The sequence below is a fragment of the Simochromis diagramma genome, unplaced genomic scaffold (assembly GCF_900408965.1).
Source record: "Simochromis diagramma unplaced genomic scaffold, fSimDia1.1 OVJJ01000387.1, whole genome shotgun sequence".
In the NCBI taxonomy this organism is placed as follows: Eukaryota; Metazoa; Chordata; class Actinopteri; order Cichliformes; family Cichlidae; genus Simochromis; species Simochromis diagramma.
In genome coordinates, this window is record NW_024387152.1 from 6,002,694 (window position 1) to 6,029,661 (window position 26,968).

Below are 26,968 nucleotides of genomic sequence, written 5' to 3' on the forward strand. Positions count from 1 at the left end.
GAGGTTTACATGGGGCTGGGCCACGAGGGCTCAAACCACCTTACTGCCCCTATCCAGACACCCTCCTCCCAATCCAACCTGCCCCTTGCTCCTCAGCCCGCCCAGCCCACCGCCACCACAACCAGTACCAGCACCCCTCCTCCACTCTCAGCCACTCACATGCACCCTCTTTTCTCTCTCCTTCCTGCCGTGTGCCATTCCTCCCTCTCTCTCTCTCTCTCTGCACTCACCCAAAGTGGCCAGATCTCTCCTCTCTTTCTCTTGTCCTGTCTGCATCCCTCCACCACTCTTTCTTTCTCTTCCTCCACGGCGACCAGCCCGAGTCTGTTCACATTCACCTCCACAAGTTGAAAGGATCTCAGCCCACCGCTTTCCCAAACTTCCTCCGGCCAAAGACTTTATTTTCATTCTTGACCTTTTTTGGGTCCCTCAACATTTTACTACCGTAGACGCCGGTTGGTGTGTGTTAGGTCTCCGGTGTTGTGCCCCTGGGGACGTCTCTGTGAGTTTTGACTGGCGAGAAGAGCGGAGAAGAGTTTTTTTTTGACACAATGAAAGTTCAGCTGCTGCTCCTGTCGGCCCTTGTTGGCCTTTTGTGCGCCTTCACAAGTGCAAGTAAGTGAACTCTCAGCTATCACCATCCTACTGTTAGCACACTATGTCCTCTCTCTCTCCCTCTGCCTCCATGTGCCCTCACCACACTTCTCTTTGTCTGCTTTAATCCCTGCCGATTGAACAATAACACTTTGCAGGCTGGATTCATAAGGGGGGAAATGGTCCAGGTTTCATTTGTATTCATTAATAAGTTAATGCGATTGTTTGTTTACACGCAAATACACAAGTGTTAAACACGTACTCACATTTTAAATCTTTTTTTGTGTAATATCTAAGAATATTTCTTCTAGCATCTGCGGTTAATCCACCAAACTTGGCCAAAGATCAGTGATTGGAAAAGCGAAGGTGTTAATTTAACAAAGAGGGGTCAGCTCATATGAATGCTCCGTGTTCATTTTAACAAATTACCTCATCCTGCTTTGCTGTATTTTTCCCTCGCTGTCACTGTTGTCTCCTTTTTTCTTTTTTTCTTTTTTTTTGCAAGCATGGGGGGAAAAAATATATGATGTAATAGCAAGAAGCTCTGGTGCCTCGTGTCTGTAGTTTTCTTGGCACAGCCAAAAGAGAAGAAAGCAATATCCTTTGGAAGCGTCCCAAAAACTGTGGTCATGTGCAAGGGGGGGGGGCTGTAAACTGTAACATACACCGTACATATTTATCCGAAAGCCTATCCTGTGCTTCCTCTCGTTTTACTCCTGATTCTCCTATTTCTCTCTTGCTGCACTTGATTTTGTTTTCTCCTTTTTCCCTCTGGTTTTTTTTCTCCCCCCTTCATCTGTGCTTTGTCTCCAGTCGCTCTCACAGCATGTATCATTTAACTTTCTGTCTTTCTTTGCCTTGCTTTCTTCTTTTGCCTTGACCAGCCACTCTCTGCCCAGTAGTTGTGGCTGAAGCCCGAGGAAAGTGCAGGGCAGGGCCGTTTTGTGTCTATGTGGGTGTATTAATAGTGGGAGGCTCTATATTTAAGAGGGTCATATGGATGAGAGAGGAGCAAGAGACGTGATGAACTTTGAGAGCTGCCCCACCCTCTTTTACCCGTGTGTTGTTAGCATGTACAGCACACCAGCCCTTGGCATTTACCCATCTTTGGTGGGGTTGCAAACTTTACCACTTAAAATAACCCCTTCCTTCTCCACCCCCCAACCACCACCGTCTCTTAACAGCCCTTCAGCTTTCTCAAGCTCTCTCTCTTCCAGGTTCATGAGTGTAACCCTCAGATTTGGGGGAACACAGGATGCACAAAAAGCGATGGGTCTATTGTTACACGACAAGCTTTTCCTGGTCTGTGTGTCTGTCCCGTTTTATGGCGGGGTTTGCTTTTTTAACTGAGGAAGAAACTGCTGAAGTTTTCAGAAAGTCTTCCCTGTTCTTGTTAAGAATACAAAGGAAATCAGTCATTCCCCACTCATACCTCACAAATGGAGCCTTTCTAACTCCCATCCCCATCCTGTACAATCATCCACCACCGCCCTCTCGCTGCTACTCCCCCCGCCCCGCCCCTCGTCTCCTTCTTATGAGTTTTGTCTGCAGTTGCTTGGCCAGTAACATCCCATTCACATCTGGCCGCCAAAGGAAGAGGTTAATGCCCTTTGTCCGAGCCCGCTTGAAGAAATGACCCAAATGCTGCGCTCCTGTTCCAAGTATGAGACACACGCGCGTAAGGAAAGACCACGAGGTCCGAGGACTTCTCACACCAACTGAATCTAATTAGGAGAAGAAAAAATGTAAAAAAAAATAAATGTAAAAAAAATAAATAAAATACTTCCATACTTCCAAAAATTTCCCTAAGGAGAAAGATTCAACTGTTTAAGGAAAGGGGAGGTGGAGACTGTTTTATCCCAGACCAAGCCCTTATCCTGACGAAACTGAGACAGTAGCAGCTCCAAAAAGATTAGAAAAAACACCAAGATTTATGTGCATATCCTCAACAAGTAAAAAGGCACAAATGCCAGCCTTGCACTTCCTCTGTGAGACATGGAAAACATGAGAAAGGAAATGCAAGCCTGGATGTTCAGCATGATAATGCACCGTAACTTGTTTATTTGTGTTCCCTTCGTTTAACATCACGCCTGTTCCGGTTCATTATGCTGTGGCAATGTAGTGAGAAACTGTAATGCCCGAGATTAAAGGCCAACTTGATGTAGTGCCAATTTCTGCCCCTGGTGATAGAGTCCAGATGGGACCTGCTGCATGTCTTTTTTTTATCTGAGTTAGAGTGGGAGGAGAAAAACACGAGTGGCTATAAAATGAATGTGGACACACATTCAACGCACATTGTGTTGCATCTGCGATAAGGCCGGCTGAGAATATTCCACTCTTGCTTCAAAAAGTCCCCAGCGTGCACTGCATGGCACGGCCCGGTGTTTTTAGAGATGACTCCCACTAGTTTCGCAGGGGAGTGTACGTCATGTGACATCTCATGTTGGTGTGGTGAGATGGGGAGGGCGTCTGTATCGCTCACATTTTACTCCCTAAACACCACGAAAAACATTCCTGAGATTCGAAGATGAACACACTCCCTCACATCTCGTGCACTGATCTTTTCTGTCCCACACAGGACTGTGAATTAGCAACTTACGTGCACGCACGCACACACACACGTGCATACAGGGGGCTTAAGTGACAGCTAATTGTGATAATAATGAATGGAAGCCTGTACTCCCACCTTTGCTGTCTCTGGCTGTATATTATTGTGTCCCTCCATCACTCTTTTGTTTTTCCGCTTTAATTTATATCAGAAAGGAGTGAACTTCCCCCTCCATTTCTTTCTCACCTCATTTTGCCCAATTCCTTTACAGCTTTTCACTCAGCCCTTTTCTTCACCTCGCCCTCCCTGTCCTGTTTTTTATTTTCTGCGTCACTTACAGTTTTTTAGGGGAAATTGTGGGAACAAAATACCATGGTGGACCAAAATAATTTATTAATGTAAGCTTATGTTTTACTAAGTAATAATTTTGTTTAGTTTTTTTTTACTCTAAGTTACCCCTTTAATGCACAAGTTCACATACATGCACACAAACACAGGCGAAATGTTAACCCTCACTGGGTGAATGAAAGTTTTCGGGGCGCTGGATGATGTTTCAAGAATGCTTGACATGAAAACCGATGCAATGATGAAGAAGGTTTGAAAAGAAAAGAAAACTGCTTCCAAAAAAAGTTTAGTTATGTAATGAAAACTAACTGGAGTTATTTTTTGACCTTAAAATTTAAATTATATATAGATTGAATAAATATCCTTAGTTTAACTCTTTGTCAGTTTGGTAAAATTTGTTATTACAGCTTGCCTGATGAGGGGCTGATGGAGGTGTTTTTCGAGGGTTTGGATGTTTACAAGACTGTGAGTCAACTGCTTTCGAAAAGTTCTGTTTTAAAGTAATACCTATAATGATTTGCAGAAACTCTGCCACTGGCATATGCCCTCCACGCAACAATAAAAACCGACTAAAACTGACCCTGAAAGTAATAAAAACGAAACTAAAGGTAAACATGTTCAGAATGATAAACACTGAACTGAAATAACCAGAGCAGCTCTGGAAACTAACTGAAACGTAACTAAATTAAAAAGGGGGAAAAAAGTCAAAATTAAATCAAAAACTGAAACTCGCGAGAAAAAGCAAAGCATCCAACTTTGCAGTCATCGTTTAACTGACTGAGAGTCAGACTAAAACTAGTTGTAGAAACTGTAGCAGCGTCAGGCTTCCTGTTCTAGGTCTGTCCATTTGCCCCCTGAGGATGAACACAAGCTCACCTATGTGTTGCACACACGCAATACATCTTGCTGCAAGCGGACACACCATGTTCACAGTGAAATCAAGCACTCTAGACGGGACACGGGGTGCTCCCTGGCGTCTCACTTTTGAAACATGCCATTCCCTCAGAGCTCCCCCTCCACCCTTGCTGCTTTCCCTCCCGCCCCTCCCTTTCTCTCCCCCCTTCTCTTTCTCTCCAAGGATTCAGCCTTCTCCGCGGTTTCATCAGCAACAAACCTATCCTCAGGGAGTCTGGTTTATGAAGACGACGATAGGGAAGAAGTAGATTAAAAGGAGAGGAGGGGAGAGTGTATGTAAGCCGTTAAAAGTCACTGTGTTACTCACTAATGCAGCTGCATTAACCCAGAAGGGCTAGCACGGTGGGGAGGAAATACTACTCAGAGCTAATTGTGGGAACTGTACACATAATGAAACAATTGGTAGTGGAGAATGAGGGAGTGATTACACGTAGCATAGAGCCACGCTCAGTGGAGCACAGACCATTTTATCATCGCTTACAGACGTTCCAAACAAACAGTCTGAGTCGCCATTAGTAAACCCCCTTCTCAATAGTCTTCCTCAGTGGGAACAAATGTTTTGTTATATTTACCCCCGCCTGTTGCTAATGAACACACCAGGCAGCACAGTGCTGCACCGGTTGGTAGACTAACCCCAGCCATTCAAGAGTTATTTTTACCCTGGGTAAAGCATTCTCTATTATTTCAGGTATTTAGAAGAACTGGACAAAAACGGAGCTGGAGAGAGCATGATGTCAGGAGCTAAGTTTGGAAGACTGCACAGAAGCTCATTTTTGCTCTCTGCAGTAAGGAGGCTTTGTGCGATGAATAGCTTTTAATCGGGGTTTTTTTTTTTCCAAAGAAAAAGGCGCAACTTCAGGCCAGCAGCTTGTCAGTGGAAAGTTAGGCGCAGACTGTAATTTTGGTGCCACGCTGAAATCTACCTCCTTAATTTTGAAACGGTGCTGTCCAGGCTAGAGTTTCATTTGTGGCTGGGAGGATGTTGAACGTGGGGAGATGGAGCTCTGGTTATTGGTGGGAAATGATCATGTTGAGCCCAGGCCGGCTCGTGGTCCAGACCCTCATGCAAGAGGCAAAATAAACGCTAAATACATGTTTGTTTTTTTTACAGTTAGGACAAAATAAGAGCCTACCATGACACACAGATGGTCTTCTGAGCTCTGACAAAGTGCGTTTTAGATATTAAACATCAGTCAAGAAAACATATGAAACTACAGAAATACAAATGAACTCAGATGTTTTAAACTGCATATCGTCTTTTTTTTTTTTTTTTACCTTTTCAAAGAAACTTTCATGCTTTCTCACTGTGACCCCACCCTCCTGTGACTGCACGGATTAAGTGTCTGATGGTTAACAAGCCTGCCTGCGCTCTGCTTACACATGCGGCAGTGGCTCCCTCCACAGGAAATAAGTCAGAGCATGTGGCATGCAAGTTCGCAAACACGAGGCCCTGAAGACCGGATAGAGGGATGGGGAGGGGGAACAGAGGGAGGATGCATATTATATGAAGTCAATGGGTCGGGTGTGCATGCTGATACAGTGCTGATGATGGGAGAACCTGTATGAGACAGACGAGGAGTGTGAGAAGGGGGAAAGGTCAAGTAATGACATCATGTTGTGAGTGAAGCGTCTATTGTTATAAACTTCGCATTTTGACTCGCAACGATAAAGTTCGTCATTGTCTTAGACAGGGTATTATTTTTCTTTTTTTTAGCTAACGTGAAAGGCCACAGATAGGACGATTGAACTGAAACATTGCTGAATTATGTCAAACAAGAATTTGGTTGAAACGACAATGGCCTTTCAAACTTCCACAGCATGAACATGCCAATCAACTGTGCTCTGAAGTTACAAAGAAAACAGAGCTTAAACAAACAACATTTAATGTCCACTTTTACTTGAGCTATCATCTTGCTGAGTGTTGGATATGTACTAATGCACAGGTTAATGATGAAGGTATTATGACATAGATACCGATATGTCGGTATTTGCATTTATAATCGGCCAGTAAATGAAAGCAAGTGACATGAGAAACACCCTTCAACCATGAGTGTTGATGTTGCACGGTTTGTCCATCAGAGGGCATGCTTCAACTTCCCTTTTGCGCCCCATGTTTGGTGCGCACAACCAGCTGATCCAGGCAGAGCCTGTCAGAGCGTAAACCAGTAATTTACTCAACTTGCTGAAACTGTAAAACAAGATTATTTTTCAACTGAATTGTGATATTATCTTAGTAAGCACTCTTAAATAACTGCAGATAATACATGTTAGGGAAACCTGCTTATGTTTTGTGTGTGTCTTCTCAAAGAAAGAAATATTGACTGGAGTTTTTAAATGATCAAATATCAATATCAGTCTCAAAAATGTGTCAGGGTTCTTTTAAGTGCACGATCACGGTTTTAAAATCACCCGTCCTGAATATTTAATGCTAGGGTCCATCAGGCTAATACTCAGTGTTAACAAAAGCCAGATGTTTATCTGTTAGTATTCAAAGCGACATCTGTAACATGTCGTTTTTCATCATTGAAAAGTTCGTGATCAGGTGGAATTGCATTAGCAGTACAACCCCAGTACCTGGGTGCATTTTACCCAGCTGCACCAAAAACATCCTTTCTTGTTTTTCAAACTTAGATCTTTTTCCAGCACTTAACTGGAAAAAGATCTAAATAAAAAATAAAAATAAAAAAAAACCCAAAATAAATTATAATTTGATGAGTTTTGAATACTGGGAAATTTTCACAGTTAAATTAAAGAAATCAGCAGAGACATCGATATCACAGGGAGAAAGCCAAAAATGACCCATCAAGAAAGCACTATGTGATAGTGAAAAAACAAATTTTGATAGATGGAAACCTGTGACCTGGGAAGCTTGGGTTAAACAGCTTTCTGCCTTGAATGTTTGGCCTGTTTGTGATCTTATATTTCTTATTTCCTCCCCCCAGATCCAATTACAGACCCAACAGAACTTCACTCTTCATCTGTGGTCATTACAGAAGGAGAAACCACACCTGGTGTTGCTCTAGAGGCTGATCCTACCCCTGTTGTCACCAGTCATCCTCCATCTGTACCAACTATGGTCCATTTCGAAATTACAACACACGTTTTCAATGACCATATGAATGTGCCTGTGCTTACAACTGAAGCCCTAGTCAATGAAACAGAAGCTCCCAATACACCTACCCAATACACTGAATATACGTCTGAGGAGACCACATCGTCCACTGAGCAAGTACTCAGTGAGTCCCAAACAGACGCCCTCACTGAGACAATGGGCCCTACTGGGACAGTGATCCCTGCTGACACAGAGGGCACTGCTGAGAGAGTGGGCCCTGTTGGGACAGAAACCACTGACCTGATCATTGAGGAGGACACAGAAGGTGAGGAAAGTGTGGGAGAAAGGAGAGGTCAGTTTGAATAGATATAATGGTGACACTTAATAAGTCTAACATACACTTAATAACCATTGCTGTTTAAATATATTAACTATGGATCTAAATGCACTAACTCTCATCTAACAGAGGCTCTGAGCTCTGGACAGATTGTGGGCATTGTAGTCGGCGCCCTGCTGGCAGTGGCCGTCATCACAGCAGTGGTGATTGTTGTCTTGAAGAGGATGGGCGAATACTCGTAAGTAACTCACTACCGCATGTACATAAGCACAAAGATTAAATCCATGGCAGTGTTACATAGATGTTGGGCACTGAGTCATCACTGAACCATCCAAGAATGAAGTCACATAGGAAAGAAAAGGTGACTACGAATTCTCCCAAACCAGCATTTCAATCAAAATTGTTCCTGAGCACATCTGAACACAGACGTTCCTTCCTGAAAGTAGATCAAGTCCATATGAAGTGACAGTTTTCTGTCCCCTGTGAACATATGATGATAATTACTGCTAATAATGATGGCGAATTTTTGTGTCACAGGTCTGCAAGAAACAAAAAGCCTGGCAGAAAGCAGAGTGTTATGGTCTTTGTAAAGTTCTCTATTTTACCCCTTCAGCTAATCATTTTAACCCCTCACACGCCTATTTACAGCAGTCTTTTTCCCAAGAGCTACTGACAAGGCTCCATAGTTGTTCCTCTGTCTGCTGACATAGAGTCCCATGCTTCTAGGTGGAAAATCCAGCATTCATGGTGACAAGTGGCCTTAAAATGAGCTTGTTTATTGACTTAGTATCGGTCTACATGGCTCATGGCCGTCAGCTAGAGGGGTTTTGTGTTAACAACTTGATTTGATCCCTAGAAACACAGGGGCTTTGTACATTAGAAACAGGGTTGCTAACCAGAGCAATCGCCATCTGTTTGTTTTTTTAATAAGTTAACCAATAATCAGATTTTCTTTAGCTATTGTTCCGTTTGAAATAAAATAAAAAACACACAAAAAAACTTTTTCACAGAAATTGAAAATTGTGTATTTTTTTTTTAACTCCATTCAACTTTTGAAGCTGCGTAATCTATGAATTATGCATAAAACCCAGCTTTGTTCACCATCTAATTTTACTTAACAAGTCCCCCGATGAATTAACTTTAAAATAATATAAACCCTAACTGCCAATCATATAAAAAAAAAAAATCTTTTCCATCTCTGACCGGATCTCTCTTTGTATCCCACAGACCTTGAGGAAAAAGCCTACAAAGCAGCGGGACCGTGCGAAGTTCTGGAAATTCTGAACTACTGAACTGTGGCGTCATTTCTGATTATTAAAAACAAGCACGCGATGCCAGAACTAAGCAAACCTAACCAGCTCTCTGGACTGTGTTAACAAAAGCGAGGGGCGAGGGGCACGGGGTGGGGAGGGTGGGGGTTTATTTTTTTTAATGTATATATTGCATGTATGTGAGACAAGAGGGGTACACGAGCCAAAATCCTCACCTGCCCCTGCAAACTTCCTGATCCCGAGGAGCTGTTAAAGAGAACAAAACAAGGTGACAACAGGATGTCAGGAAGAATTTCAGGCTTTTCAAATGCATTTTGTAGAAAAAAGACAAGACAGGGGTAAGTCCTCCACATAAGCGATTTAGTGACTGACTTAGATTAATACCAAGAAAGAAAAATGACATAAAAATTAGAAATACTTACAAATCAAAGACATAAGGAGGCTGGGATTAGGAAAGAAAACAAGAAATACTGTTGCCAATTTTGCTGGATGTATATACAGTGCTAGACAAAGACTATACTGCATTCAGTTACTCTCATATGTTGCACTCGCATAGGCTAGGCATTTAATATTATGGAATATGCAGTACACTATGTACAGGCAGCCTTAGGCTATTGTTGTGGCTAAAGCACCCACGAGCACCGGTATAGAGTATGCTGTCATGCAGCCCCTAATAGGTTGGCCAACTGGATGAAGCTTCTGGCCCTGGTGAGCTCTGAGGGTCATCAGACACGAAAAGACACCCCTCGTTTGCAAGAGTAACGTGACATTCTGCCCAGTTTAACACTTACATATAAAAACCTAATACATATCTGTGAAATTTAGCAGAAGGGTTTGTGCCACTGTCTCTGGTATTCTCTAGCTAGCTAAGAGGATTTTTTTTTTTTTTTTTTTTGGAAGTGCATTAAAAATGTGAATTGAATGTACTTTTAAACTGATACCCATTCCAAAACAAACAACTTGGCCCGTTGGCTTATAAAGGCTCGCACATTTGGTTATCAGACATAGCAGTGACATTGTCTTGACAGTGCTTCTGTTAATACCAGAACAGCCATCCAGTCTTTTCAGTTGACCTGACCCTAGATCACATGCATAGGATGACAATTTATAATTGCACTTTGTTTTAGTGCAAAGTGTTTGGCAGTTATGCCTTTTTTTTTTTTTTTGCAAGAGTGTGTCACATGGATGTACAAATAATGACGTCTCGGCTTACCCCTGCTTGCTTTAAAAACGTATTTAATATGTGCACTGAATGAGTGGTGTAATATTTAATGAACAAGCTTCAGACACTGCAAATGTTTGCAACGATACATGTCCCTGTCCCACCCACCCCTTCTGCTTTGCTGCATATTATCACTTCTGAGTCTTTAATTTGTGCCGCCTGATTCGTTCAAAACGTTTATTTAATTGCAGTGCTTTTGGTCATACTGTTTCAATAAAAAAATTTAAAACACAGTATTTTTTTTGTACTAAATTATTCTCTAAAAGCTGCCCTTTGTCTTTGGAAAATATCTCTTTTCTGTTTATTGTCCCGTTCGGATCCTATCAGTTGCAGATGATCATATAGAGGGCTTGGAAACGGCTCCGAGTGAATTTACTCTTTATCAGAGCTTTATCCACTCTTAACTTGGAAAAATACTTGCGACAGTTAAAATCACATGACACTTATTTTCTGTTTCCACATTCAAAATGCCAACGTTATTAACGACCCTCCCCGGGGGCAGTGTCCAACTGCCCACTGTGATTGGCCCGTTTAAGTAATGCTTCAGATTTTCAAAAAGAAAAAAGAAAAAAACAGCCCCTATTAGCAAGCACACAAACAGAACCAAATATGGAGTACCATATGGCCTTGAATCATTGGGTCTGTTGAGCCCTCTGACAGTTAGGTGTGTTTTTTTGTGCCGTGTTGCGGGGCTTTTCATACGGTGCTGTTAAGCTGGGGCAAGGCTCCAACAGTAGGCTGTGAGCCGCACAGAGATGCTCTGTCTCTGGCAACCTCTCCTCCGTGTGGTTTTAGGCAGCGGCCCAACACCCACCACCCCAGCCTCTGCCCCAACGGCTACTTCATAACTCTCTTTAGCTCACTCTCTTGCCTCAGACTTCTGGGAACAATGGAGTCTTTTGAGAAGGGCAAATGGAGACCCTATGGGCTGTGGCTGTGAAGCTGCTCTCTTCTTCAGCAAGGGAGAATTCTGTACATCGCTACAAGGTGGAGTCACTTCCTGGGTGGGCCCCTGCCCTGATCATGTGCACTCACACACACAGAAAGAAATAACAGAGATCTAAATCACCAACTTTGTGCCGATGAACACATGTTAGAAGCATTATAACAGTCATCCAGCAGCAGAATGTCTCAGGGAAGGCAGCTGTTAAGATCACCAATCAAAGTGTGTCATTTACAGAGAGAGTCCAATTCAAAGTCATCATGACGCATGGTTGAAGCAGCACACGCAGGTCTGTGTATCATCCGACTGTTTGTATGGCGTGCAGGCATAAATGTGAGCTTTGTGTTTGTGTGGGCACACTGCGTGCGTCTGGACTGTACAGGTTTCATATATTAACCAAATCCAAGTAATGTGGTCATCAGATTTTAGTCACTACAAAAAGTCCCCCTCCCACTCCGCCTCCCCTTCCTGTACGCGTCTGGGGGGATAACTGAAAATCTGTCTGAGAGGAAGGAGGAAATCATTCGTCTCTAGCGGACAGATGGATACGGCGACATCTTTCGCCTAAACTTAAGACTGTTAGATGTGAGTTTGTTTTTGCGACAGCCAGATCACTCTAGATCACTCATAGCTGACTGTGAGCTGCCTGTTTTTGCGACGTAGTCCACAAAGGAGAAAACTGATTATCTTTATTATTTGTGGGATCATGTTTGGCTCGGTCAGCAAAATGTAATCCTAACAGGACAACTGAAGCACAGATGGTATAACAATAAAAGAATTTCTAAATACAAACCTGAAAATCAGCACCAGGCTGATTCTGTTAGATTGGCTGTTTACAAGTGAAGCTGCTTACCTTATATGGCCCCAAAAGGTTGATTCTGTTCATCTGGACGTAGCGTTTTCAGTGGCAGAAGCGTTTCGTCACTCATTGTTCATTCAGTGGGCTGCTTTCAGTTATTGTGCAAATGTGCTGTTTTTAAGGTTGGGGAAACCTGCAGTCAGCTGAGACTCAAGAAGTCACTTGGATGAGTGACGAAACGTTTCTCCCACTGAAAACGCTACGTCCAGATGAACAGAATCAACCTTTTGGGATTCACTTATCTAAATAGTTAAATAACACAGCACGCCACACAGAAAGACACGGAAAAGGAAGGGAACTAATAAAAGTGTTTAGGTAACATTAATGAGATTTGACAGCTCTTTTTTTTAATATAAAACACTGTTAACGTATAACAGTTAATTTTTTTTTAAAAAGATGTCACTATACTGTTTATAATTGCGGGCAGCATGGTGGTTAGCACGCTTGCCTTGCAGCAAAAAAGGTCCTGGGTTCAACTCCACCATCTACCTGGGGCCTTTCTGTGGGGAGTTTGCATGTTCTCCCCATGTCCGGGTGGGTTTTCTCCAGGTACTCCGGCTTCCTCCCACAGTCCAAAGACATGAGTGTGAGCGGTTGTTGTCTCTCTGTATTAGCCTCTCATAGCTGGGATAGTCTCCAGCCCCCTGCTACCCTGAATTGGATAAGAGGAAGAAAATAGATGTTTATAACTGGTACTTACATGATACAGTCTTGCAGTAAAATGCGTTGTGGTAATGGTGCACAGGTTTCAGTTATCCTTACTGACCACTAAATTTTTACCAGTAGTTAGTTGAACTGGTTGGCTTGTGACCTACCTCTTGCCAAATGTCAGCTGAAACATGAGCGTACTCTCAGATAAGTGCCTGTGCATCTGCAGTGTTCATCTCTTGGAGTTGAATGAATACGATCCTACGGTTCACCAGTGTTCAGGGGTTTGTGATGTCATGAAAAAATGTCAGCCTATAGACCTTTGAGTGGCACAGACAGCTGGGCCCACAAGTGGGGGTGGAAAACTAAAGAGAGGGTGCTCAAAGTTGAGTGACATGCAGAAACAGTGTGTGTGTGTAGTCAGATATATTATGGATAATGCAGGAGAAAACTGAATTTGCTTTCACAAAGAGGTGGAGATAGTAGAGCAGGTAGAAGATTGATGCTGTATGTGCCTTTTATGAGTTATATACGTGTGTACGGTGTCTATATATACACAGCATGCTCCTTGATGGGGTTTAGTGTGACCTCTGAATGTGTGTTTGCATGCAAAAGCAAATCGGGGCTGTGATTTTGAAGGGCACATGCTTTATATGGACTTTAGGGGATTATTAGCATGTAAGTGTGATGTGTGCAAGTACAAGATATAATACAGTGGGCTGGAGTTACATGCACATGTGTGCAGGATCAAGTTTTTACACACAGTTTGTACTTGTGTGTGACATTTACATATTCTTCACTGAACATCTGGCATGCCACAACACGAAGCAATAAAATTTTTATTTGGTCCGAGTGACGTGACATGTTGTCTGATTACAGGCAAGTCTTTGTCTGGGTGTGTGGCATGCATCTCCTATAAGAGACCCTTTATTGTTTTTGTACCAGTGTTCTGCTCAGTAATCTGTCTGATACATGAGAATGTTGTAGGACACGTCTTTCTCTTTCCTTCTTTGCCTTGTATGATGGTGAAGGTTTCATTGTGCACAGTGTTATTGGCACAAACTGGCTCCTGCTGCACAGGACACACTTTTCTTTAGTTTACTTTCTTAATCGCTCATCAAAAATATTAGCAAATGTTCAACCTTTTGACATAAAAAAATATTCTATTCTATTTTTTGACCATAAGAACTTAACACTCAACTTAACTTAATTTTCATACTCAACAGAGAATTTGCTGACCTGAGTTACCCCGTAGACAGAGGTGTTGTTATTGTGGAAAAGAGCTCACCTTATCAGGATAGAAATTTTTCCTTTTATAATCAGGACCACACTGTACAACTTTCATACGGTTTATAGTACTCAAACATTCCCAACAGCATAACATAGCCAGTGGATGCCCTAACTTTAGGGTCATTGATTGATTGAAATTATCATCAATATGTCGGAGAAGATGCTGAGAGCGGTACAGCAGTGAGTGTCTGCAAAACTTGTTGGTGCTTCTGTCATTGTTTCAGGCTTAATTTCTGCCAGTGGTGTTGGTGATCTTGTCAAAATTGAAATTATGAACACAGAAAAGTACTGTCAGAGTTTGATCCACCATGGAATACAATGGCTTCATTTTTTTAGTATGACAATGATTCAAAACACACTACTAATGTAGTAAAAGCCTACCTGATAGAAAAACACACAGTCATGGATTGGTATCACCACACCCCAGACCTAAACATTACTGAAGCAACGTGAGATCATCTTGACAGAGAACAGAACAAAAGACAGCATCAATCTAAAGAAGCCTGGAGAATTACTCATGAAAATTACTTACACAAATTACAAGAAAGCTTGTCTAAGAAAGTTCAGACAGAGTAGTTTTTGGTCGTAACAAACACCAACTTTCAACATTGCTAGAATCATGCAAACTCTGTTTTTGGACAATATTATACACTGTATTTCCTTCCATATATGTTTGCATTTTTAATGAACTGCTCCATCTATTTCCCAGTTTTCTTGCAAAATATCAAGAAATGAGGGATGGATCAAGACTTTTGCACAGTAAATTTAACAAAGACTAACAGAAAACTGTATTTAACAGTAAAGGAAAAACAAAACATACAAAAGAAAAATATTTTTCAATAATTTTATACTAGGATAATAGACTGGCTTACCTTATAGCTCACAAACTAGCTGTTACATTTACTATTGTCACATGAACTCATTTAAGTATCCCTTGTTTTAAATACTGTCTCCAAGTTTAAACCAATGAATAGAGTCATGAAACATGTTTATCTTAAATGTATAAATTACAAAATCACTTCACAATTTAAATTATTTTTCTTCCCTGATAAAATGTCTGGAGTGGAGAAAGTATAAACTCAGGGATACAAAAGCAACTTTAAAAACACACTTTATCTTTGTGCAAGTCAGCACACAGAGGGTTTTTTTGTATAGTGTCACTGCAAAGATTTTCTATGTGTAAGCTAACATTTTTCCCTGAGTTAATAAAGCGATGATGTGACACTACAGCTTGATCACTCATTGTGTTCTACATTTTATGTGCTCATTCGCATTTTTATTTGCAAAGCTCCTCTCCACATTTCCAACTGCTTAGCCATGTGTTTGACGTAACTTCAGGGCACTCAGCACCTGCTTAGACGATGACTTGACAGATGTGTCTGACCAGCAGACTCAATTGGAAACTTCTCATTATAATTCCACAGCTGGAATTGCCATCAGCTGTGAAAGGCACGCTGGAGCTCTGGGTAAGTTTCGCTATGACAAGCTATAAATAAACATCATCATAGTCAACTTGCCATTAAATGAGCTATGTGCCACCTAATGCTGTTTATCCCTAAAGAGCCACTGCATATCAGCTCACCATACCACACTGTACCAACTACTTCAGGTTTTCAAAGTTGGAATTTACAAGTGGGAATATAGAGTAGAAATGTATATATAATAGATGAAGCTTTGCTATTTATGATGAAACACCCCTTAGAACATATAAAATTAAAAGAGACATGTCATGCATGTGCCAAGAGAGCACCACCCTTGTTCTGCACAAAGACTCTGGTGAACTTGTTCAGATGCTTTCAAAATGAACCAGAAAAATACGTGCCTATTTACCTTCCATCCTTAGAAACGTTTTTGTAAACAGTTATATTTATACGTTTATCAGTTAAAAACTGAAATTACGCTTCTACTAAACACTGTTAGAACTAGGATGAATTACTCATTCTAAATGTCTAAAAACGCGCTAGTCCTACTGTAAATGATCAAAGTTTCAGAATTACCCGCATGGAAGGTGCACCCAGAGCCCACAGAGTTTATTATATGCCGCCCTCTACAGGTCAAATCCATACACTGCACTGACTGTTTGGTTTTAGTGTTTTTTAAAGAAATTAAAATATCCCCTGTTGTATTCATTATGAGATTCAGCAAGATTGAAATGGCCATTATCCCCTTTCACTCTGGGGGTCGGATGCCAGCACATTATCCAAAGAGGCTGTTTGGTACCACTGTGTCTTTTTGTAAATATTGCACTCTGATCTGGCCATAAGAATATAAGAAGGAAACGACAAACTGGGCGAGTACCAAGCGCTGAGAGAAGAGCACTCGATACAGTGCGCAGGACCCTCAAGCTCCCAGGCCTCCGGTTGAGGAGCATTTTTAAAGCTAGCAATTACAATAATAAAATAAATTTAAAAATATATCAACAGAGGATTTCTCACACCTCACAACCACAAACATGAAGATGGGACTTTTGTTTTTAAAGAGTAAAAGTCAGCAGAACTGGAGCTGAATGTCTAACATTTATTTAAAAAAATAAATAAACAAGCTCCACATTAATATTCACATTTAAATCTGAAACGACAGTTTGGCTGCCTCTCGCTTATAGCGTGTATGTGCTTTTGCTTTCAAGTTTTTTATGGGCTTTAACAACACTGCTTTTGATTGGACCAATTTTGACATCCATTTTGTCTGACCAATCAGAAAGCCAGAACCTTGTTGGTGCATTAAGGAAGGGGAGAAAATACAACTGTCTACTAGCAGCTCAAGAGGAATATTAGAAGTCCATCTGCGGCGGTTTGTCTGCAAACACGAGTATGTACGCGAAACCTTTACGTGCACTTTTATTTGACTTATTCTTGAAGGTTGTGTCGCGAACTCGACGATACATTTAGCCAGTGCTTGCGAGCTAGCATTCATGCTAGCAGCATATCGTTAGTACTTTAATGGACGATAACAGCTGATTTCTCTCACTTTGCTGACAGCATTGTCACGAGACCTTGGCACTTACAAGTGCATAATTTGCAAGCAACTTTCTTGCATCCTGGGGGTAGTTAAATGTGTGTACTCAAAAAGTGAGTTGACCTTTCAGTGGACAAGCTAGCAGCCTGTGTAGCAAAACAGTAATGTGACGACGTGTTGTGTGACCAGTTAGCAATGGTGCAAGGACGGGGAGCGTCATCAAACCAGGTGAAGCAGATGTGCGTGAACGCACTCCAAAGATATTCCGAATGGCAATTATAGTAATATAAAATATTCACAAATGTGTGTTATAATTACATTTTACGTGATATATGTATTAAATAAACGCGTTTCAGCACATTTTAATGAATATCCTAATTGAATGTTTGGAGACTGCCTCTAATTATTCAGTGCGCAGGCCCTTGAATGGTGCTGGAACAGTTTTTGTTTTGTGTAAACGGCACGATTTTGATATATTTGTGCTACAGAAACGCGCCACGGGATTATCTGCAATATAGGAGAAATAGTCTGTGCATTAGTGAGTTTTTGTTTACGTTTTCTCTTCTCGGTGCAAGTGCGCTAGTAAATCAACAGTGATGCTGAATGAATAAAAATACATGTTTTAAACGGGAAAACTGTTTAAATAAACGTAACGCTTGGTTTATGCTAATTTTGATGCTGTTTAGTGCGAGTGCAGTCCTAAGAAGCTACGACAAATCAGGGACACGATGGGCCTGCCATTTTGTTAAACCAACAAGAAGATGAATGTCCAAATGCACCAATTTATTTCTCAAATTAAAGGCAGGAAAAACAAAAGCTGTGCGGCCATCACCAGGTGAATTGAATGTAATAAGTTTAACAGGTAATTTAAGGCACCCAAGTTAAATGAGGTCATTGACAAAGATTATGAGTATTTTTGGACTTGTAATTGAAATTAAACATTTACAGAAAATAACTTTGACATGGCAGCTTTTTTTCCCCCTTACGTGTCTTTTATCTTATGTTGCATTTGATGCTTCATGATCCTTCTCACATCAGCACAGCTTAACAAGACATTGAAAGCATAGTCAGCAAGTCAGTAAGCCAGAAAGATAAAAGCATACAGCTCAACTACTCTCATGCCACTTCTGCTTACTTTGATCACTTCTCTCTTCTCACCCATTAGCAGTTTGAGTTTGTCTGTCATTCAGTGTTATGGAACTGTCTTGATAGTTTGTTTGTTTTTTTTGTTTTTTTTCCCCATGTGTTTTGTCTTCTTCCATCAGAAAGAAAACTCAGTGCGATCATCTGCTAAGGAAAACATCTGCTCTGTAGTAAACGTGAAAATGGTAAGATGCTGCAATTCATTTGGGTTTTATTTTACAAAAATTGTGCCCTTGAACGCACTCTTTTAATTTTAATCCAGAGATGCTGCAATATTAGAGCGTGAACCTCAACAGTCAGACCACCCCTGATGTGCAAGCAGGTGGTGACATTTGAGAGGATATTCTAGTGATGACTGATCTAGATATTATTTTAATTATATGTTGTCTGTCTGTTTTGTCTTTAAATACTTTTGAATCCACGAGGGATTTCCATGGTTGGAGTTATGTACGGTCCCATACAATTACAATATAATGAATCTGAATACCTTGATTGCTAGTAATAATGCTTCTCTTGAGGTAAATCAGGTGTTGGCAATTTGATGTGTGTTTATTAATAAATTAAAAAAAACACAACAATTTGTCTTCAACAGCTTTACATCTTTAAAATTGAAATGACAGATATGTCAAGTAGAAGTTAAAGGGATCTGCTATGCTGTCTTAATTTTTGTTCAACGTATACTGTGTCTGAGGTCCATGTTCATATTAAATATGGCCAAAGTTTCAAATAACAAGAGCCAAAAACTCATAGTTCAGACCACATTAAACACTCGGTTTCCAACTGCTTTTATCTATTCTTGGCTGTGTTTGGTGTCAAAGAAAAGGAATGTCCCTCATATGGTTTTCTGAGGCATATTTACTGTCAATATTTCTTTCTTTTTTCTTTTTTCTTCTTTTCAATAGGTGTGACAACTGCCGAAGTTTTGTCACAGAAATACTTAAGAGAATTGGATCAAGACATCACAGAAGATGGAGCACTCTCCTCATGTGTACATACCAGAATTTGGAGGCAGTGAGGAGATAGGGGAGGAGGAAGAAGAGGAGATCTACCAAGTCAACTCCAACATGGAACCTGACATGATGAGGTCTCATTATCAGGTTGAGAAAGATGGGAGCTCTTTCCCCTGTCAGCACTGTGAAGGACAGTTTGCCAGCAAGCAAGCCTTGGAAAAACACATGGAGGTCCATGCTTTGGCTAATGATGAGGCACATTTATACAAAAACAATACAAACAAAATGTCTTTTCCGTCAAATTTAAGTCACCTGCCGCATGAAAAGTCAAACGCTCTGGATTCAGAAGATTCAGTCACGCAGCTTCATACGTCATCCACGACTAGCTCTAATACTTCTCTTTTGTCAGCTGGAGATCTCACTGATCAGCCACACACATCAGAAGTATCAGAGGGGCATCATGCGTGCAAGTACTGTGAAAAAATATTCACAACCCACACCAACAAGAGACGGCATGAGCGTAGAGTTCACGAGAACCAGCTGCAGTTCACACATGTGGAAAAAGCTCAGCTGCCTCAAGAGGAAAACCTTCACAGAACAGTCAGTGAATCATCTCAGCAGCAAACACGGCTTGGTGACAATACACCGCCTGCAGCTGTTGTGGAGAATGAAGGGGAACATGAAGAACATTACATGTTAGATGTCTCTAGCAATATTTCAGAGAATCTGAGTTTTTACATTGATGGAAAGATAGTGTCAACAAGTACAGTCAGTAAATGTGAAGCAGCTGAGGTCCATTCTGGGTCTTCCACTCTAGTTGGACTGGATGCCCTGATTCTGGACCCCTCTCATATCAGCCAGGTATTAAATGCAGATTCAGTTATAAGCAATGACATACCTGGTCAACCACTTGCCAAGAGGAGAACTGCAACACCACCTCTCTTACCACAAATTAAAACTGAATTGGAGTCTGAGGTAGTTGTGTCTTCCTCTTCATCATCACTTGTATCTTCGTTAATAGAGAATTTACTTCCTCAGAATACAGAGTCTACAGTTGTGCAGAAAGAAAGAACAGTGTTTCTGTCGCCAAAGCTAAAACAGCTCCTAGAAAAGCAGGATGGCCTTAAACCGACACTTGCGCTCATTACAGATGGCCAGAAGCCATGCTCACCTGTCTCTATCTCTGTCCTACCTTCTGGAACAGGAAAGTTTAAGAGAAGAACTGGCTCTCCAACAGGCTCTCCACAACAGACTCCAACATCTAATGAAGAGTCATCATTGTCAGATCCGGGAGATTTTGATATTGTAAGTACAGGGCAGATAGAAAACCAACATAGTTCACCTGTGAACCAAACAGTCTGTGACAATGATGACGTTACTACATCCGTAACGGAGACAGCAGTGAAACCTGTTTTGCCAGACAACTGGCCCCCTGTGACAGGCGGTAATTCCTGTAACCAGCAACCTCTGGATCTTTCTAATACAGTCAAAAGACAAGAAGATGTAGCTTTAGCTAATGCTGTGCTTGATTTGAGTTTGCAAAAAAAGAGCCTTTGTGAATCTGAAACTATGTCAAATTCAGGTTCACAGGCTTTTTCCAATGAAGCAGAACAAAAAGCAGCGATGGAAAAATCCTTGATAAAAATCGGAAACCAAAACCTAAGTCTTGCAAATTCTGAGGCTCCTTTAGTCACAGACTTCACCATAGTAACGGGTTCAAACATTGTTACCCCAGTGGAGCCTGTTGCAGATGGACTTGTCTATGGACTTACCCTACCCCACAGTTCTCTCACTTCATCATCTGCCTCCTTGACTCCTGTCGCCTTGCAACCAGCTTCACCATGCACTATAGCATTTGCTTCCCCAGCTGCACACACCATCCTCCCTACTGCTCCTTCATTAATCACAGTTTTGGCACCACCGCCACCTATCTCCACTGCTTCGAGCCAACCAATCCAGGTATTGGGCCCAAATATAACTACTGAACCCTTGGTACTCTGCGCAGAAAATGCATTAAATTCTTCTGAGAGTGATTTAACGCCTACATTTGCCACTACAAACTCTGCAAATCTCGTCACACTTTCCCAACCACTTGACCCAACACTAAATTTACCTGGTCATGTGTTTCTTACTGATCAAATAGCTCTCAACCCACCAATAGTTGATTCAGCACCTGTCACAGAAGTGCCGTTCACACCCACTGTAACTTTAAGTGATTCCCTACTCAACTCTTACAACATTGCCAGTAACACTGTGTTAATAGAGTGTACAATAGCTCTTGAAGCCCCAGGGAATGTAGTTCCTGCTGCAATTACCTTACAAGAAAATACAGCTGAGCCTCCAGCACCTACACAGATGGTTGTTAATCACATAGAACAGCAACAGATTGTATCTGTTCCCAGTGCTCAAACTGTGGAACCCACTATTCTTGTGTCCTCCATCGCAGAATCGGTAACTCTGTCCACTTCCACCTCAGTGGTATCAGATTGTCCTCCTCTGGGTGAGTCAAACTCTGACCCAGAGCCCTCAGTTGGGACAGGGCCACCAACCACAAAACCTGAGGAAGCCCCTGACAGTTCTGCTTCCGCACCTGAAATCTCACCTGAACCCGCTCCCTCTCCTGAGAAAGTTAATGAAGATGAATCCTCAAATGATCCAGAAAATGATGTCCAAGAGCAGACATTCACCAAGAATTTCATCTGCAATGTGTGTGATAAGCTTTTCCATTCAATGAAGGAACTTAGTCATCATGTGGCTGACCACGCTGATGACTGGCCCTACAAATGTGAGTTCTGTGTGCTGCTCTTTGGCAAACCCTCTGCTTTACTTGACCATCGATCAAGCCTCCACGGTGTTGGGAAGACTTATGTTTGCAGTGCTTGTACAAAAGAATTTGTATATCTTTGCAATCTGAAGCAGCATCAGGAAGAATTGCATCCAGGCCAGCAGTGTACTCATACAGAAGAAGAAAAAGGCAAACTAAGACCTCAGAACTACAACAATTCAGCTAAAGTCAACACAGATGCTTCAGGACCTGAAGCTCAAGAGGAACTCAAGAAATTGGTGAAAAAGGAAGAGGGTGAAGTAGATGTGGGTGCTGAAGAACTGTTTACAACAATTAAAGTCATGGCTTCAGATGGAGGCAAAATCAAAGGGCCTGATGTTCGTCTTGGCATTAACCAGCACTATCCCAGCTTCAAGCCCCCTCCATTTCCTTACCACAACAGATCACCTGTTGGTTCGTTGGCTTCAGCCACAAACTTCACTACACACAACATCCCACAGACCTTCAGTACAGCCATTCGGTGCACCAAATGTGGAAAAAGCTTTGATAACATGCCAGAGCTCCACAAGCACATCTTGGCTTGTGCCAATGCCAGTGATAAAAGGCGATACACACCCAGAAAGAATCCCATACCTCTACGTCACTTTGCAAAATCTCAAAATGGAGTGCTGTCTACTACCAATTCTACAAATGGATTAAATGCTTCAAACAGAGTCAGTCAGTCAAACGGGTCCAAACCTAGCCAGGAACCACCTGTAAAGTTCAAAGTACTTAACAAAAGGAAGAAAAAGTTTGCCCAAAGGGTCATGCCACAGAGGAACAAGTCCGTGCATTCATCAAATAAAATGTCACCTGTACAGGTGGGTGAGCAGCAGGAATTATTTGTGTGTCCACACTGCAGCAGGGAATTCACAATGCGTCGCAGCAGAACCAAACACATGGCTGTTTGCCCCAAGAAACCTAAAGAGGTAAAGAAAAGGAAAGAATGTGGGATCTCTGTGACGAAGGAAAACGATGGACACTTGCATAGAGGGGTTCCTCATGGTGAAGAGCAACAACAAGGCTCACCTCCACATAAAACGAGACTCCAGACGTCCGCCTCTGCAAAGAGGCCTGCCATCCTACCAGTGCAAACTGTCTTTTCAAGCAAAAGAAGTAAAATCATTATAAAAGAGAGCACGCAGCCAAAACAAGAGACGCCCACCTTGAATGAGCTTCCCATTGTTCGCACTTTTAACCCCTCCATGCGGCAGTATAGCAGAGTGCAGCACAGCGTCAAAGGAGTTCCCATCAAAATAACTATTGTCAAACCTCGGCAGACAGCACCGCAGAAGGATGAGTTGCCTCCCACCCAGAGGAGAGAAGAAGCAACCGGATCCGTTACCAGCAGTGCTAAGCAGAGCGCTTCAGCCTGATGACTACACAGCAGGCGATCGGGGATCAGCAGGTAGCAAACATAGTAGCACATGTAGCTTGTGTGTAAGTTCTCAGCACGGCTGTGTTAAGAAATCTGTTTTATTTTTATTCTCAGGACTCTGCTGTATGGATCTCCTTCAGTGACTTTAAAGGGAGAAAACTGGTAACGACACTGTAAACCCAGCAGACTTGTAGGCTGCAGAATACTGTATAATAAACTGAATTCAGGACACTTACAACAGACCATGAAGGATTCTGCAGTGAGTAGGTTTGTGTATAACCAAGTCTTTGAATGCTTTTGTAGTATTTTTGGAGTTTTGTAGAGTTATCCTTCATTGCAGAAACTTTCTGTCAACGGCTTGGATTTGCACTTGAAGTTAATCTGACTGCTACATGTCACAAACTGAAGAGGAGGGGGGGGGACTGAGCTGGAAGGGCTGCTCTGCTCATTAGGTTAGACGATGGCAGGTGGCAATCATTTCCCGCATGCATTTGCACTTTTTCTTAACTGTTGTCTGTGGCCTTTTGGTTTAAACTCTTAATGCATGCTGTCTGTGAGCTTGTGATTTAAGTTGCATTCATTTGGGATGGATTTTTTTGTTTTGTTTTTTTGAGATGCAGTTAGGCCTTAAACACTGCCTCTGATCATTTGTTGGCCTGTTAGGAAGTAACCAGCGTAAGTACCCAGAAGACATGCCAGAGATAAGAAAATGTAAATGTGTATGATTGTTTCTGAACTTCAGCCTACAGAATCATACAAAACCATAGTGTATGTAATACTGGTGACAAGCATCATGATAAATTGCAACTATGAATTTGAGCAGCGTCACTTAATACTTGGGGAAAGTCCTTTTTTTTTTTTTTTTCATCATGAGAATGTGAGATTAAGTTGATTTAATGCTACAGCCTTCTCAGTACAAAACCATATTTTGTCATTGGCCGAGCTGCTACTGTAAATACATGTATGGGAGTTTTATTAATAATGCTCTATGTGCCATCTAATGTATATAATATGACTAAATGTGTCATAAAAGTGGTGAAAACAAGTATTTTGTGTTTCCCAAGTAAAGAATTTACTTAGGTGGTTCACCCAAATACAGTCACCATCACTTACTGTAGCTCAATTTGCATATTCAGACCTTGCAGAAGTTGCTTTGAAATATTGCATTGATGTGACATTTCTTGTCATAAAAACAAGATAAAAAAACGTACCTGGAAAGCTTTTGCTTGAGAACGCAGCGCTGCCTTTGCAGCAGTTTTGAATGTGTGACACCACAGATAAATTCTTAATGTCTGGGGAAGCTCTGCAGTTTGGTGAATTTACAGCGCACTCCCAAACAGAAATACTGTGCTAATATTCTGATGCACCACTGCTGGCTTTACATTTAAGTTCATGTCTAAAGAACACTGACAGACCCAATCTTTGTTTTGGCTTCTCTGTCTTAATTTGCTCACCTGATTTTGCACTTATTCTGCAAATGCTTGCTTTTTTGTGTTTTTGTTCTTTTTTTTCTTTTTCTTTTTTTTTGTGGTGTTGGCCCCACTTAATGTGCAGTCAGTTAAGATATTTCCATCTGTAACATACAAGCATTACATCATTGCTTATAATCTGTGCAGCAGTTGTCAACAGTTTAATGTGTGAAGTGCATAAAATGAAGTCCAACATGTATCAATCACAGTATGGGAATATTTTTTTGGTTTGTTTTTGTTTTGTTTGGGTTTTTTTGTTTTTTGTGCAGCAAACCTCTAGTGGCATATAAAAATGTTTGTGGCATCATGTCAGTAAAGTATCTGTTTATTTAAAAATTTCTAAGCTACTAGTTTGCTCCAGTGCTATACAGGGTAGTAATTGTGTTATGACTGAACTGAGTGTTATTAATTTGCTCAAACTAAAACTTGACAATGGCCTGTATCTGAGGGACAGTAATGGTACTTATACATTTTTGACTTTCAAACTCATTATTGATAATATTGCTTTCGTTCAGAAAGTCTTCAACATCTTGGATGTACAGAACGGTTTGGGAGACTGTTATTTTACTGTGAAAAGTGCTTGTAGCATTTCGTAGTGTAAATTGAGTCATGTATATTTATTAATAATTTAAAAATCATGTTATCAGTCTTTGAACAATTTCTCTGTATGATTTGCACTAAAGTTTTGTTTCGTTTTTCGAGCAAGTGTTCAGAATAAATTGAGAATGTTAAAGCTTTTTGTGGAGTCTATATGAAACTTTATCTAATGGATCAAGTTGAGTTTCAAGAATCCCAGTAAAGAGCTGCAGCCTTTGGATTGTGTTCTGAAAGTATTCAACAATGGCCAGCTGGTGGCGCACTTTCCTTACTTTAACTTCAGGAATGGCAGACAACTGAGAACAGTAGATAATAATGTAATACCGCTGCATCTCTACCACACTACCACATTCTGTTTGAAAAATCCATTCATGTTTTTCTGCACTCTAAAAGAGAGGAGTGGGGGGGGGCACTATTCGTCTCTGGTGCATAGAAGAATATCCACAGTTCCCATCCTAGGACCCAATTCTTGAAAAAACAGTTATGTAGTATAGCATTTTTAATTTTACAAGATATATAATCAACAGGAGCAACTCACTACTGCACATTCTTCATGCTGTTTTACTTTACTGTGAAGAAGTGTTGAGAAACCTCTCAATTCTTTATATTTTTCTTCCAAGGAATCTGACTTTTCTTCTATTCTTGTGGTCTTGAGCAAAAATTCTCAAAGCTCTCTGAAGGTTTTTCAAAGTTTCTCTCTGGACATTGGCTGTTTTTCCACTAATTTTCAGTTTAGTCCTTGTATCTGACCACTTTCAGAGAAGTGTTTTTTGTTTTTTAAGCTCCTTAGCACTGACCTATGAATCACCCAAGCATAAATAAGGCACCTAACTCAAGGGATGACTCAGTTATTGTGTCTTCACATAACAGACAACAAAGAACATATTTTAAATTGTATTTTTAGGTACTTTTGCTACTAGTACACATCTTGACAAAAATTGCCAAAGATAACAAAGTTTGACAGGCTTAAAAAAATATCTTCAAACCAATAAGGTGACTCCCAAACACTTAATTGCTAAAAACCTGGGAAATATCTGGATAATGCACACTGTCCTTATAACAACTGAGGAAACTGGACAAGTGGAGGATAAAAGAAAATGTGGCAAGCCTAAAAAACAGCTTGGTGTTAGCATTGTCTGCTACTAATTACTTACTATATATATAGCTTTTTCATGCTCTATTTGTATGCTTGCACATGCTTAAATCTTGAAAGTGGAGAGTATTTGTATGATATTTAAAAATGTTGAGAAGCCATTTGATTAACTGGTCATTTTCCACATTTCCACATTCTTTTGGCTTGTACAGAAAATTTTCCATGAGCATCAAAGCGGCTCAGTACATTCTTCCTGCAGACTGATGATAGAAGTAATCTGATGACACAAACAAAATTGAGTCTTGACAGATTCCAACAAACTCCTCCTTGTTCTTCTATACTAAAGGCTACTCAGTATGTGCCACTCTTTGCACCACTGTTAGTCTTTCAGCTCCACCTACAGCTAAAATTGCTAATTAGACTTTTCCCATCAAAAGCTGAGAATGTGCAGATTAACATTTGAGAGACATGCTGGGCTGCTGGTTAATATGTACCTTTTGGTTGAGCCTTTCTAGAGCATTACACAGCTCAGTCC

The 26,968-nt window shown here is 41.1% G+C and overlaps 2 protein-coding genes across 8 annotated transcripts; both read left to right on the forward strand.

The window, feature by feature from the left end:
• The first annotated feature begins 177 nt into the window (after positions 1-177).
• si:ch211-156j16.1 (uncharacterized protein LOC564557 homolog) lies at positions 178-9,145 on the forward strand. 2 transcript variants are annotated; one of them, XM_040047913.1, is made up of 4 exons: positions 178-615; positions 7,345-7,806; positions 7,921-8,029; positions 9,019-9,145. In XM_040047913.1, exons 1-4 carry the CDS (start codon positions 552-554, stop codon positions 9,023-9,025), a joined length of 642 nt encoding a protein of 213 aa, XP_039903847.1. In that variant the 5' UTR covers positions 178-551; the 3' UTR covers positions 9,026-9,145. The 2 variants fall into 2 exon arrangements, with proteins under 2 accessions (XP_039903847.1, XP_039903848.1); XM_040047914.1 differs by having other exon boundaries at positions 185-615; positions 7,345-7,779.
• A 7,562-nt stretch (positions 9,146-16,707) lies between these two features.
• prdm2a (PR domain containing 2, with ZNF domain a) lies at positions 16,708-25,480 on the forward strand. Of its 6 annotated transcripts, none has more exons than XM_040047790.1 (5): positions 16,752-16,832; positions 17,666-17,814; positions 18,245-18,307; positions 19,025-23,304; positions 23,389-25,480. In XM_040047790.1, exon 4 carries the CDS (start codon positions 19,091-19,093, stop codon positions 23,270-23,272), a length of 4,182 nt encoding a protein of 1,393 aa, XP_039903724.1. In that variant the 5' UTR covers positions 16,752-16,832; positions 17,666-17,814; positions 18,245-18,307; positions 19,025-19,090; the 3' UTR covers positions 23,273-23,304; positions 23,389-25,480. The 6 variants fall into 6 exon arrangements, with proteins under 6 accessions (XP_039903720.1, XP_039903724.1, XP_039903723.1 ...); XM_040047789.1 differs by lacking the exon at positions 16,752-16,832 and adding an exon at positions 16,839-17,207; XM_040047786.1 differs by lacking the exon at positions 17,666-17,814 and having other exon boundaries at positions 16,708-16,832.
• Positions 25,481-26,968: the final 1,488 nt, after the last annotated feature.